Here is a 13,592-nt window from a genome sequence, read left to right as displayed (position 1 = left end):
AGGGGGCAGAGGAGGCGCCCGGGGAGGCTGCGCCCGGGGCCCGCCGGGACCCTCCCGCCCCCGGCCCGGTCCGCGCACTGTCACGCCGTGTCACGCACTCACTCGCGCCGTGTCACACCCGCAGGAGAGACCCCAACAGCTACAGCCGAGAGATGAGGGCTCGCACGGAGGGGAGAAAGGGAAGGGGAAAAAAAAAAAAAACCCCTCGGGGAAAGCGCATCGCAGCGAAGGGTCCCGGCGCGGCCGGGAGCCCCCGCGGAAACTTCCCTGCCCGCGGCGGGGGCGCGGGGCGCCGCGGAGCGCCAGAGCCGCCGCGCACCCCCGCACCCGCGCACCCACTCGCGCTCACGCCCGGGGAAGCCGGGGCGGCCCCGCGGCGGCAGCAGGAGGAGTACTTACTGATCTCCATGCTCTGGAACAAAGACCTTTTGCAGTTGCATGTGCAGGACACATTGGGCTGAAGAGCTACGGCCGTGCTGTTCAGACCCATGAAGTTATACATTTAAAAAAAAAAAAAAAAAGAAAAAAACCCAAAAGGCGGCGACGGCGACACAAAGAACTTCACGGCCGCCGAGCGCTCTCCGGGCAGCACCACATAAAGCCGGGGCTCCTCCTCGGCGCGGGGGGGCGGGGGGAGGGAAATGCAGCTGCGATCAGGAATTGGAAATAAAAAACCCGGCGCGGCCCGGCGCGGCGCAGCGCAGCGCCCCCCGCAGCGGCGCGGCTCAGGCTCGGCTCGGCTCGGCGGCGGCTCCGCGCCCCCTCCGGCCCGGGAAGCGGCTGGGCTGGGCCCGGCCGCGGCAGCCCCGCACTTTTGTGGGGCGCGGCGGCGCGGCGCGGTGGGAGCGCGGTGGGAGCGCGGCCCGCCCGCTCCCCGCTGCCGCTCCGCTCCCGCCCCCCGCGCTCATTCACGGCCACGGGGACGCGGCCGCGCGCCGCCGCCAGCCGCGGGCGGGCTCGGTGACGTCAGCGCCAGACGGGGACTGCCCTTTCCCTCGCGCCGCCGCCGCCGCCGCCGCCGCCGCCGCCGGCGGGCGGGGGGGCGGGGCGGGGGCTCGGCGGGCGCGCGCCCCGGGCTGCCCCGCGCGGGGTCCGCGCCCCCTCGCGCAGGCCGGCCCCCCCCCCCCCCCGCCCCGGGGCCTCGCGCCTGAAGGGCGGCCTCGGCGTGGGGGCGGCCGCGGCGGTCGCCGGCGGGGGAGCCGCGCCGGGTCGGCGCTCCAGGAGGCGAAGGCAGGTAACGGTCCCCCCCGCCCGCGCCCCGCGCCCGCGGGGGGCGGCGGCAGCTTCCCGGGAAGGGCGAGGGCCTCTCCCCCCCGAGTCGCGCTCGAATTTAGTTTTTCCTTTTTCGCCTGCGCCGCCGAGCCCTCCCTTGCGGGGCGGGTGCTGCTGCGTGCGTGGGCTCGCTGCACCCACCGCTCCCGTCCTCCACCCGCGGCGGTGGGACCCGGCGGTGATGTGGGAATCCGCCCCGAAAGCCGCTGGATTGGGCCGTCCTGCGGGAAAACCACGCGCCAGCCAGGCGCAGACCCCCAACGCCCGCCCAAGCCCCGGCGCCCCGACTGCTGAGAGCCCCGCTCGGCCCCAACCACGGCACGGCCCCCCCGCACCGCAGCACAGCAGTCACGGAGCTGTCGGCTTCTCTTCGCACAGACAGTCCCCAAATCCAGCACTTCAAAGAAAAAAAAATGAGGAAGACTGGAAAAGAAGGGGGACGGGGGACCGTAAGCGCCGATTTGGCCATGGCTGAACTCGGTGCAAATTCTGCCGTTGGCTCCAGTGTTAATGCCAACAGTGCTGCTTTCTTCTACAAAGCTCAGAAACGATTTCAGACAGAAATTCCCGTTTTTGTTTCAAACGCCCTGCTTTAAAATGGAGAGACCCCATTCGCTTTTTAGACAGGTAAAAGGAAAAAATATCGTCTCTTCCCTGAGTGCTCAGTGTGCCAAGTTATAGCCAAGACAGATTTTAAACTTTTTTTTTCTCTGGGAAATAAACCTGTGAAAACAGAGATTTATAATGAAAATGCTGAAACAAGCTTAACTATAGTGGTGCAAAGTAGCTGCTATAATAGTTGGTGAATCCTGTTACTGGGAGATAAAGACAGCACCAGTTATCTTCTAAGAAAGCATGTTCTCCCATAATTCTTGATAGCTCCGATTTAGGATTTGGAAGTATCTGAAGAGTCCCCAGCCAGGCCTGTGCTCCCGAGAAGATCGCACTGAGAAGGGGACAGGCTGCCAACCCAGATCTTCTACAAAGCTGTAGAAGTCACACAGGACACATGGTGTCAAGAGTCAGGTCAAGCACGATGGCACTCACTACTAAGGTTTGACCTTTATTTCCCCCCCCAAAAAATGGAATTTATTTCTACATGACTACGTACAAACCAATGTTAAATACGCACCCGTGCTTTACGCCTGCAGCCCCATCCAGTCCTGTGAAAATGCCTGAAGAGAAGGAACAAGGCACTGCCAGGTTGTTTAATCTTTTACTCTTTGCCACTTGACAGATGGTAACTCCCAACAATTACTAATCCAAAGGAAACACGGAAGAGGATCTTGCGGCTCGGTTAGAAACGAGCTCAGAGAAGTTTGTGCTTCCCAGTGCTGGGCAGGCGTGAATTACCGTACCAGTGCCGTTCCCCAAACGCGGGGGGGGCGGCTGCAGAGGTGGGGGTTAGTGTGCAGGCCTGGGAGAGGAGGGACAATTACCTGAAAAAAATCTATGCTAGAACTGGAAATAAAGCATTTCCAATCCTATCTTTATATTTTGTTCCCAGCTTCAGTTTCCTCATCGGTAACGCAGGAGGGGTAATTCTTACCTGCCTTTTGGCCAGTTCCTCCAGGTTGGTCCTGGAGTCTGAGTTTCTTTTCTGCCAGGAAAATTTCTAGAAATGCTTCATGAAAATGTGAAGCACCGTTACCCATTACAGGGACATGGGCCTCGGGTGGGTGGGAGCCCCCAAGTCCCAGAAAAGTTACAGCAAGGCACAGGCACAGTCAAAGCTCTGAAGACAAATGGCGGTTCAGACACCTTTATCAAGCGACCCACTTTTATTATTCTTTAGCTGGATATATTTTTTTTTTATTTCTAAAACACTCAGCAGCTGAATATTAGAGACGCTTTTCCAATGGTCCTTGCCTGACTGGCCAGAAAAGGTGGCTGTAAACTAAGCTGAGCCCACCAGCCTGCAACTAACAGTCCTTCGCACTTAAAATAATAGCACCGCCATAAATAAGTCAAGGTGAACACTACGTGCTTCCTCGTGTTGCATGAGATACCAGCCGGCAGCAGCCTGCCAGCACCAGCCCTGCCACCGCTGCCGAGCCCTCTGAGGTTGTCGGCTGCATGGATGCGGCTATAGTTTGTGTTGATTCAGAATTCTTGTATTTTAAGACACAGACACAGTGTCTTAAGCAAGTAAATGCAGCTTTAAGTAATACATTATTCTTCTGTGGCAGGTCAGTTCCTTGACTGGTGCCTTACAGAGTCCTCCTCGGCTCTTTCTGCTGCAAACAAGTATGGCTTTGCCTTTCACAGCTGGACACGACATCACCCGTGGGCCCAGGGAACGGGAGACAGGGCGGCACAGGAGAAGGGCACGGCTAGAGGTCTGTTCGCAGGCAGGGCGTGCTGGGGGTGGGTGCTGTGGCAGAAGGAGCCTTGGTGGCGGCATCTCACAGACCCTAACCAGCACCGATGGCTGAGCAAGCCCAGGCTGGGAGGGCCCGATGCCCAGGTTGCAACTGAGCTGTGGAAGAGCCGGCTCCGGCGGGGGGAAAGGCGTCCACCCTCACCCCGTGAATCAGCCAGCTTGTTCTAGGTGGAATTTTTACAAGTTTGCAAGGCTTTGGTGGATAAAGGCTCCAGTTTCAGATGCAGGCTGCTGCAAGTTTACACATCTTCCTAGCTTTCCTTAAAAAAAAAAAAGAAAAAAGAAAAATAACTGTTTGCAAGTCAATGCTGGTTTAAAAATGCACTGTTTACTGCCATCCCGATTTCATCTGAACGACTCATGTGGCTTTAAGAACAATCAGCATTTTTCCACCATGATTTAAGAACAAATAATTAAAGTCATCCCAGATGGGCTTGTAAAAATTAAAAGTACATCAGCTAACTTAAATGCTTCACCCTGTTCTTTGTAATAACGCTATCCACCCTCCAGCCCACTGCCGTTTGTCAGAGTTTCTTCTGTACCGGCAGCGAGTACTGCTCGGCTGGTGGGATACTTCCAGAACACACTTTTGTGGATTTTGGCTCCTGTATTCTGTCACTGATCAGCTTTTTTCGGTTTCTTCTTCTGTTCTCCCTAGAGACACCTCTGATGGCTCCAGGATGACTCTGGAACTGCGAGATCTCCCTTCGCTTCCTGGTTTTGCCATAAAAATTTCAGGGTGAGCTGGGGCTGCTGGCTGGGCCTCAGGCTCTTCAGCCATGGAAAGGGACACACAGGAGCTTCAGTAGTATCTAAGGTCCTTGGACAACCTGAACGACATGGACACATCAGTCTGCTCTGGCTAGTTTTGGACTGTAATATAATTTCACTCATTGCCAGACCAGGAGTCGGGCATCTGCCTGTGCGGTCACGTTTAAATCTTTGCTTTTATTCCTCACTGCAACGCTTCAGCATTAGTTAAAGATTTGAGAACGACCCCACGTAATCATTATAGTGCAGCACTAAGGGTAAATTAATAAAATGTAATTGGAAAGAGATCCATGTGAGAAATAAGTAACCCTGAGAGTCAAATCATTTTCTTCCCAAAGTGGTTGAGGTGCTCTAAGGAAAAGCAAAACAAAAAACTCCACAACTCCCCAAAGATTTGTTAACTAAACAGTTGTCCATTAAAGAGACCAAATATTTCACAGCATTAGTCTTTGGATTAATGTTAAATCGATATGCACTAACGCAATAGGGCAATAGTTACCATGGTGAATAATTCTATATTTATTTTCAAGCAAGCCTTATTTCTAACAATTCCAAACATGGTTTCCACTTTCTGGTGACTAACCTCTTCATTTAAGTTTGGGGGTTTTTTAACTGTTTGGTACCAGAAACTCGAGTTTTCTCCCTGACAGTTAGAACAAGATCTCTGCCGTGACAGAGGAGAACAATGCGGATGCTCGTCAGTTTTAGCTAAGGGCTTGTTTGCCTTTGGAAGTCAGTACAGCTGCATCTCGGGTACGATTTAAAGTGCAGGAGAGACTGAATTAAGTCTTCAGTAGACAAGCCCTCATCCTTGTTTGGAACAGCAGAAGCATTTACTTGCTGAGACTGCATACCATTCGCCAAGTGTCAAAAACCTACCTCAGACAATATTCCACCTAAAAGGCTCCGAAATACCCTCCCCACCCCTCACTGGGAGCCCCTCCTCAGCCCACCCGCTCCCTCCCTTCTCACCGGGTGAGGCCAGGACCCTCCTTCCTTCCCGCTGTGGCATGGGGCTGACACGGGACGATGACCCTGGGGCAGGAGCTGCTGTCACCAACCCGGGCAGGTCACAGCAGCCTCCCAAGTGCTGTTTTCCATCTCTGCACAGTGCTGGGTTGGGTCCCATTTAGGAGGTTTTGTTCCCAACCAGGAGGGCTAAAAAGTCAATGAGTATTTGTTTGTAACGAAAATTTTTACTGAAGCCATCAGAATGTTATTCCAACTCATACTGTCTCATTTGGGGCCTGATAGAACTCCGACTGACGTCACTGGAAAGACTCCACCCTACCTTTACATTTTATTGGAGGCACTGGTAGGAAATATATCACTTCACTAACAAAAAATAATCACCCTCTGAATTCACAGCTGCCCAGCTGAAAACATTTCATTTTCTTGTGCTAGGAAAACCAGGATGGCATATGTAAAATAAAACAGTGCTAAGGAAAGAGTTTTAAATGCATAAACATAAAATAATCCCTGACTTTTCTTGATGGAACAAGAGGCATTTTGGAGAGAGGAACGGTGCTTTGGAAAGCAAACAAAGGTGACCCGGAACTCCCCAACTGAGAGCTGACATACTGACGTGAAGACTTCGAGCTCATCCGAGGAAGCACTTGAGTAATTCTGAAGCTTTGCTGCCGGGCTCCTTCTGTAGAGCGGTTTAGACGTGCAGCAGCTGCAAACAGTTCATGGATCGAGTTGTCCTTGTACAATGCCCATATACACCCACATGTACTCACATAGGTGGTGAGATACATACGTACACATGAACATACTCATATTTGCCAAAAAACAATTGCTCTGTGTTTAGTTTCTTTTGGTTCTTGCATGAAAGGTGCGATCAGAGAAACCCAGGCGCTGTTCTGCATTTTTCTGCCCTGTCCCACGCGAAGGGGTTGTAGCTCTGGGGAAGCCGGGCAGCCCTGCTCTGCTGCAGGAAACAGGGGAGCTCGGCCGCCCCTGCCCTGCGCCTCTGGTCAGACACCACAGCCCAACACCGTCACCGACTCGGGGATCGCCCCACGGAGCCCCTGCACGCCTGCTGAGGGAAGGGCCGTGAGGAAGCTTGAGATGGAGGCTCTGAAGGTGGCCCTGCCTTGAACCACCGCTCAGCACGGGGCAAGGCCTCGCCCTCCTCCCAGCTTCACCCCATCACCCGGCTGGTGTGGGGTACGCGCAAGGGGTTCATTGCACAGGCACTGGTTTGCGATACCCCTGGTGTGCTTCCCCCGCCCTGGCCCTGCACCTCACACCCAGGCAAACGCCCTCGCACCACCCACCCGGGCCCGCCACGGGGGCCGGGGGAGGCGCCCCGCCTGCCGCTGCCAGGGCCGGCGGTGCTGCGCAGGAGGGCACGGCCGGTGCCGGGCGCTCCATGGCCCCCACGGGGCACAGCACGCCGCGGGGCAACCGCCCGCGGGGCGGGACCTCAGGCTCCTTCCCGGCCTGGGGCAGCCGCTCCCGCGGGCGCGCAGGGGCTCGGCCCCGCTCCCACGCAGCTGTTCCGAGTCTCCCCGGCGATGCAGCCCCGGGGTTCGCATCGAAAACCAGGCGGAACGGGGCGGCCTGGAACGCGCGCCTGTCAGCGAGCGCCCGCAGAGCCGAAACCCCCTCCCGCCGGCGCCCCCCGCGCGCCCGGCGCGCCACGCCACGCGCCCGGCCAGACTCTGCCCCTTTAAATCCCCACAGACGCCGCGGGGGCGGCCCCAGACGGCGCCCGGTGTCACGGACGGGCGTTCCCCCGCCCTCCGCATGTAAATGACGCGCGCGCTCAGCCAATCAGAAGTGGGGGACCCGGCCGCCGGGCGCAAGGCAGCCAGTCAGCGGAGGGAGGCGGGGCGCGCCCGGCCATGTGGGCTCCAACTCCACGTGGGGCGGGGCCGTGACCGCGCGGTGACCCGGTGCCATGACAAAGGCGCAGCTCGCGCCTTCCCGCGCCGCCGCCTTAAAGAGCCAGGGCCGGGGGCGGCGCGCGCCCCGCACCGCAGGGAGAGCCGCGGGCCCGGCCGGGTGCTCGGGGCGGGGGGGGGGGGTCACGACCGCCGGGAGCGGCAGAGCGGGGGTGTCTGTGGCGCCCGTGCTGGGGAGGAGGGCGCGCGTCACCGCGCCCACGGCGCTTCCCGCGCTTCCCGCACAGGTCCGCCAAGCCGGCGTGCAGGTCCGCGGGCCGCAGCAGGCACTACCCTACAGCAGCATCCCTCGGGGACCCCCGAGCTGGGCTTGCGCCCCGCCGTGAGCCGCCGTGCCCAGCCGCAGGAAGGACCGACAGCCGGGGCTCCGCCGGCGCCCGGCTCGGCTGCGGACTCCCGCCGTCCCTTCGCAGGGGTGCGCTGCCGGAGCCCGGTCCGTGCAGGGCCTGCGGAGGCTGCCGCGGTGCCAGGGCCGTGCCCTTGAACTCTGTTCTCCTTTAGGCTACACTTACTTCGAACCTTCGAAGTGCCCCTCTGTCACACCTTGGAAAACACCCATTGGGAACGTCAGCTGGGACGGGCCCGAGCTGCTCGCTGGGAGACGTGCGGGCAGCAAGCTGGGTGCTGCTGGTGGGAGTCAGTACGGGGCAGAAGGAAAAGTCGACGAGATGCGTGTGTGTGTGTGGTACCGGCCAAGCTCGTGCTGGAGTGGCCATGGCCTTGGGTGGCGGCGAGCCAAGCCCGCAGCTGAACAGCCCCACGGCCGCAGAGAGGCCCATTGTTCATGGGCAGGCTGTTGAACTTGCACTCCATTTGCTCAGCCCCTGCGGCTGCCGTGCAGTTGAGGGGCCATGTGGATTGCCTAGCTGCACATTTGACATCGTCATCGCTACCTAATAAACCTGTTAACTGGGAAGCTTCAACACCAAAGAGACAGAAAAACAAACAAACAGGAGGGCTAGGAAAGAGGGAGGATCCTGGAACACAAATGCTCCCATAAATGCCTTTTCCGTAAGTCTATTTACTCAGCTGCTGAAATGATTTCAACTGAGTGATTAGTCTTACATGCTAAAACCAAGCCATCCATTCTCTTCTCTGATAGTCCAAAATCCTACATCTGGTACTTTATCTGCAGCCTTCCCCCCCGCTTTTGTTTAAAAGAGAGAGTTTCTGCAGTATTTGATCCCCCGATGCACTATATCATCACAGTTTGGGCTCAGAGGTGAATCACAGATATTAAAATTGGTTGTTTCAATCTCACTCAACTGCAAAGAGCTGAATCCTCCCTCACAAGGCTTTATTTTCTAACACAAAAGAAGAAAAATTTATAATTTGAGAGCCTGCTTTTCAAAGAGAATGAAAAGGTTTTAACTTCAGGTGAGAACAACCTTAAAATGTACATTTGAGCTCCTGTGGTGCTTTGGGGTGTCATAGCCCCAAACCCAAAGTGCTGTCTCCTCTGGGGATGAGGCTCTCCGGGGGTACTCTGTTTCCTAAGATATACGCCAGGAAAAATAGAGGCATCGAAGACTTTGTGTGACGCCAGATCATTTAGCAGCAGCTACAGCGATTCTCTGAACTTGGAGCTGGCTAGAGTGCATTGTATATTGTAGATCCAGGTATCAGTGTTGTGTATGATAAAATAACTGAACATACATAAAACATCACCTACTGCTCCGTTATCAATAATCTCTAGTTCTGTTGGAACATTTAAAAAGCCAAATTTTTGTACTTCTTTCTCAAATCACATGGAGTCTTGCCTGAGCCTGGTACTGCTTGGCACAAAGAGAACTTACAGGCACATCTAATTAAATCGTATGAATCAGGGATATTGAATTGTTGAAGGTTTTTTGTTGTTGTTGTTGTTAGTGCAGTTTTAGATTTCTAATGATTCTGATAATCTGTGAAATCATTAATTCTAAGGCTTGAGAGAAAACACAAAAAAGACACCTTTTTGGGGCTCCAGGGGCCATGTGTGAATCTGATTTTCCAAATGAAAAGAGTTATATCAGTTAAAACCTAAAGGCTTCACTTTTGCAAATCTTTTATGCTAGATTTTATACAGCTAATACATCGCCAATGTTTCCAAGGAAACCAATATGCCCTGTTCTCACTGAACCAAATCTCACTATTAAAACAATTAAAAACTTAATCTGGGTTCCCTCCCTTCCTCCCCCTCTCTCCTTTTAGTATTATCGTATGCATTTTAATTAAAAACACGATTGCGATAAATTTTTTACACATACGTAGGCTACACTGTAAATTACCTAAAGGAAGCTTGACTCCAGAGCATAATAATTGGGGATCAAATATGTTGCAACAATTGAGCAAAAACAAATTAACAGGAGTCTTGATGAATCAATTATAGCCACTGCTCATCTCTGAAGGCTACTGGCCATAGCTGATGGAGAGCAGTTTAAAACTCTGTCAGGCTGTGAAAAATGTAGGTTTAGGCATTAGATGTAGCTTAGACAAATTCCTGAATCTCAGCTGACACAGTGCGGTGAGACAGTCCTGGCTGGCGGAAGCTCTGGCTAGCCAAAGAGGAAGAGTCAGGTCCCGAAGGGCACCAGCGCTTGGCTGTTCGGAAGGAAGTCTCCCGATTTTTTCTGCTGGGTGACCGAGCAATGGGTTTTAAGGTCACGGCAGCTACTGAAGGCATCCGTTTCACAACTCCGCTTCCGCAAAGCTGTCGCACAATGTGCACGGCACCACTGTACTAACGCTTAACTGAGCCTACAGAAAGGTCGGATGCCACGGGATAGAGTTGCCTGAAAGCTGAACGCAGGCTCAGAGGGGTCTCCTGCCTCGTGCTTAGCGGGCGCACCCCTTCTCAGTGCCTTTTCAAATGTCTGCTTATGAACCACTTCTTCATACATCTGCACCCGCAGGCCCAGCTGTGGAAATGAATCAAGTGAGAGGCCCCAACACCTCCACCTGCACCCACGCACTCTGCAAAGCGAGAGTGCCTGGAGAAAGAGGGGGCTTGAAAACGCATCACTAATAGCAGGCTTTGAAAATCTGATGGGGTTTTACAGCAGCTGTCAAAGTGCCTCCCTCCAAAGCTGGGTGTCTCGGTGGCACAGACGGGGCAATTGATGCCCTTCTTTTGAGGAAGTTCTTTGTTCTGCCCGGTTTCTGTGTGTGGGATTTTGGGGGTGCTGGCCTGAGCTGACAGCCCCAATCAGTGCCAGAGGCACCTTCCGTGGGCCAGAGCACAGCACGGTCCCGGGGACGGCAGCGCTCGGGTAAGCTCTGCCGCGCTGCCTCAAGCCTCTCTGGGTTTGTTTGTATTGACGTAGCACCACTGCTGTCCTCAGGAGTTGGAAAACAAATAGGAACCCCGGGTGCCAGTGCCAAGGAGCTTAAAGCCTCGATGCAAACACACAGTTCAGGCTCTGTGTCCAAAGTGTTTTGCTGGTTTGATCTGAAGAGGCATAAGGATCCAGCCGCAGGGCTTTGGGGTCTGTCTGCTGAGGAGAGGGATCTGCAGGTCAAGAGGCTCATGAAAAGAGGAAACCGGCTCCAAGCACGAGAAGTGAATGCCACCAGGAAGGCAGTAAACACAGCCCCGCTCTTTGTTTCGCCCGCATTGTGTTCCCAGCCCTGCCTGCTGCACATTGACTCGGCTTTTCTGTTCCCCTTGTGTGTGTGTGCAACTTCCACTCCCATGACAAGAGGCTGAGCACGAGGGAAGGGAGCAGTCGGCACAGAGATGTTTCATGTGGATCCAAGAGCTAAATCTGGCCCTGGCTTATGTGCTCCCCCGACTCCCCAGGGAGCAGAAGGGAAACGCAGCCAGAGCCACTTCCTCCACCATTGTCTGAGCACTTGGACATCCTTCTGCCCGCGCTGGTGAAGGGCAGGGGATGGGGACCAGGCGTCTGAGGAGCTTCCAGTTTGCCTCATGCCTCTGTGCAGGGCTGGATGGAGAATCTGGAGCGTGGCCCAGGCTCTGTCCTCCCTCCCTGGGATTCCCTTAGGCATCAGGTTGCCCAGAAGATTTAGGGAAATGAACCTTGCTCACTCCTTCACACACATCTTTTAGGGTACTGCATGTTGCTGTGTGCTCTTTGCAAATGCAGTTTCCTGTGAAAAAAATTCCCAGCCTTGCTAACATCCCACATGTAACGTGATACATTCCCATTCATACACACTTCCCACCACTCTGACACACAGCACTGTACAACCAGGGAGACAGAAAGTGTACGGCACGTCTGCACTCAGAGATACTGAATTCTTCTGGTGTGCAGGGGGTGACTTGGGGTTATTTGGCTGGGTTTTTTTCCCCCTTTTCCAGAAGAGTTTGGAAAATTACTTTCCACCATCTGCCCTGCCAGAGCTAGGAAATATTTGGAATACATTCCATTCTCCTAATGAACACGCAGCAGCAGGGGTGCCGCAAATAAGAGAGAGAAAATCTTTCTAATGAACAACAAATGAACTAGAAATCACATCTACATAGCTTCAGCTTTTGTTGCCTATAGCTTTAGGGTGATTCATGGAGACAAAAATCAATAAACGTGCTGTAGACCCAGGTCTAGCACGGCGTGCAGAAGTCTTGCCGTGACCCAAGCCATATTTGTTTTGGATACAAATACAGACTCTCGGTAGCTTCCTTTTTCTTTTAATTGAAAGAAAGTAGGGGAAGAATTTAAGTATGGTTCCTACAACTCATTAACGCTCTTCAAAATGTGTTGAATTTATAGGATACTGTCAAACACATATTAGCATTCATGATACAAATCACATTGCTTCCAACTGGTATATAGAGTTCTATCATGCTCTTTTGTTAAAAAAAATAATAATAATGTGCTCAAACTGAAGAAATTAGTGGTTCTTTCTCAGAGGAAAAGGGCCAAAAAGCTCCTCTTGATCCATGCTCTTCAGAGACTGGGGATAGATGTTGTTAAGCATGGCCAGAGGTGAATTTCCAGATCCACCACAGTAGAAATTAAGGGCTTCTCTCAAGTACTGTATGTGCCATTATGAATATGCAATTAGCTGTTCTTCTTTTAAGAGCTTTGCCTGCTGCAAACCATCCAGACATAAGCAAGTTTCCACCCAAGGTTTTTGGTGTCAGAAACTTGGACATACCAAGTGGAAACCTCTGTTCAAGGTTCAGACGCTGTGTGAGGCATGGTGTGACCCGTCACAGCTGGCCTTAGCAACAGGAGAAGTGTGAGGAATAAAGCCTTCACAGAGCTGCAACCCATCCCATCCTTATTGGCAAAACCTCTGCTCAGATACCATGACTTTTCCTCACACCTCTTTACTGGTGGATTTATTTTCTTGCACCAGCCCACAAGCTCCTGCCCAAAATACTCAAGGAATGGCAAGTGCCAACAGAGGACTCACATCATCAGCTCCAAAGCTGAGGCATCTCTCAGCCCCTCCCTTAAAGGAAAAGCCATGGGAGTAGAGGGAATGTTTCCAGCCTGCATTGGGTATCATCACACTGGCCACGGCAGGTCAAAAGCAGCATTGCCAAGCCAGGCAGATGTGGGTACTAGAACAGGGAAGGTCTTAGTCCTACAAATGTAACCTTAGAAGATACTACAGACACTTTCTATGCTACCCTGAAATCCTAGATTGATGCCACACATTTCCTAGTCCCCAGAGCACCGAGTTCCTCATAGGAAACATCACCAGCAGGTGAGATGGGAAACTACGTAGCAAGAAATCCATCTCATCCTGCCCTTACAGGAAGTTTCTGAAAGCCTGGAGCCCTAGAGACATGCATATAGCAACCCAATACATCGGGGATCAAAGTAATGGCCAGGCAGGCGTTGCTCTATTGGTACAATACCTGCTTTTCTCTATGCAGTCTCTGCATCCTTCATTGGGTGCAGGAAGACCGGGATAGAAGGCATTGCACTGGCTTTCCTCTCCGCACCTGGTATTTTCACCTGTTTGTGTGCAGAGATGCTGATTTTTCGGTGTATGCCCTCATTTTCTTGGAGCCTGACTCTACTATTCCTTCAAGCGTTTAACCTGCAAGAAAGTCAGCAGTTTCCCCAACAAGACCTTACATGACCAGGCCTCCTTATTTAATACCATCTTCTGCATACACGTTCACCTTCCTGGTCTTCCATTCCTTGCAGTTTCACCCACCTGAAAGAGCAGCTGCATTCAGCATCCCAGACTCTTTAAATAGCCACTTGGTTCCCCCTTGTTCTTGGTCTCTCACACTGAAGCACACATTAAAAAGAATAAAAAAAAAAAAGGAAAAGAGAAACAGAACGTTCCTACAA

The 13,592-nt window shown here is 53.3% G+C and overlaps 1 protein-coding gene and 1 long non-coding RNA gene across 4 annotated transcripts in view; one reads left to right on the top strand and one right to left on the bottom strand.

Moving 5' to 3' along the window:
• The window catches only part of PMEPA1 (prostate transmembrane protein, androgen induced 1), a 47,928-nt gene extending 47,426 nt beyond the window's left edge, over positions 1–502 (bottom strand). For 2 of the 3 annotated variants that reach the window (XM_059827271.1, XM_059827270.1), the window contains exon 1: positions 400–502. In XM_059827271.1, coding sequence (XP_059683254.1) covers positions 400–502 — 103 coding nt within the window. Of the gene's footprint in view, positions 1–395 lie in introns of all 3 variants that reach the window. The other variant, XM_059827272.1, reaches the window with a different exon arrangement.
• A 1,630-nt stretch (positions 503–2,132) lies between these two features.
• LOC132318760 (uncharacterized) lies at positions 2,133–4,850 on the top strand. The gene is made up of 4 exons (XR_009484385.1): positions 2,133–2,326; positions 2,424–2,475; positions 3,462–3,611; positions 4,314–4,850. It is a non-coding gene; the product is annotated as an uncharacterized LOC132318760 (long non-coding RNA).
• Positions 4,851–13,592: the final 8,742 nt, after the last annotated feature.

This window comes from Gavia stellata, chromosome 20 (genome assembly GCF_030936135.1).
Source record: "Gavia stellata isolate bGavSte3 chromosome 20, bGavSte3.hap2, whole genome shotgun sequence".
NCBI lineage: Eukaryota > Metazoa > Chordata > Aves > Gaviiformes > Gaviidae > Gavia > Gavia stellata.
The sequence above is the reverse complement of the archived record's forward strand: the minus strand, read 5'-3'. Positions and strand labels throughout refer to the sequence as shown.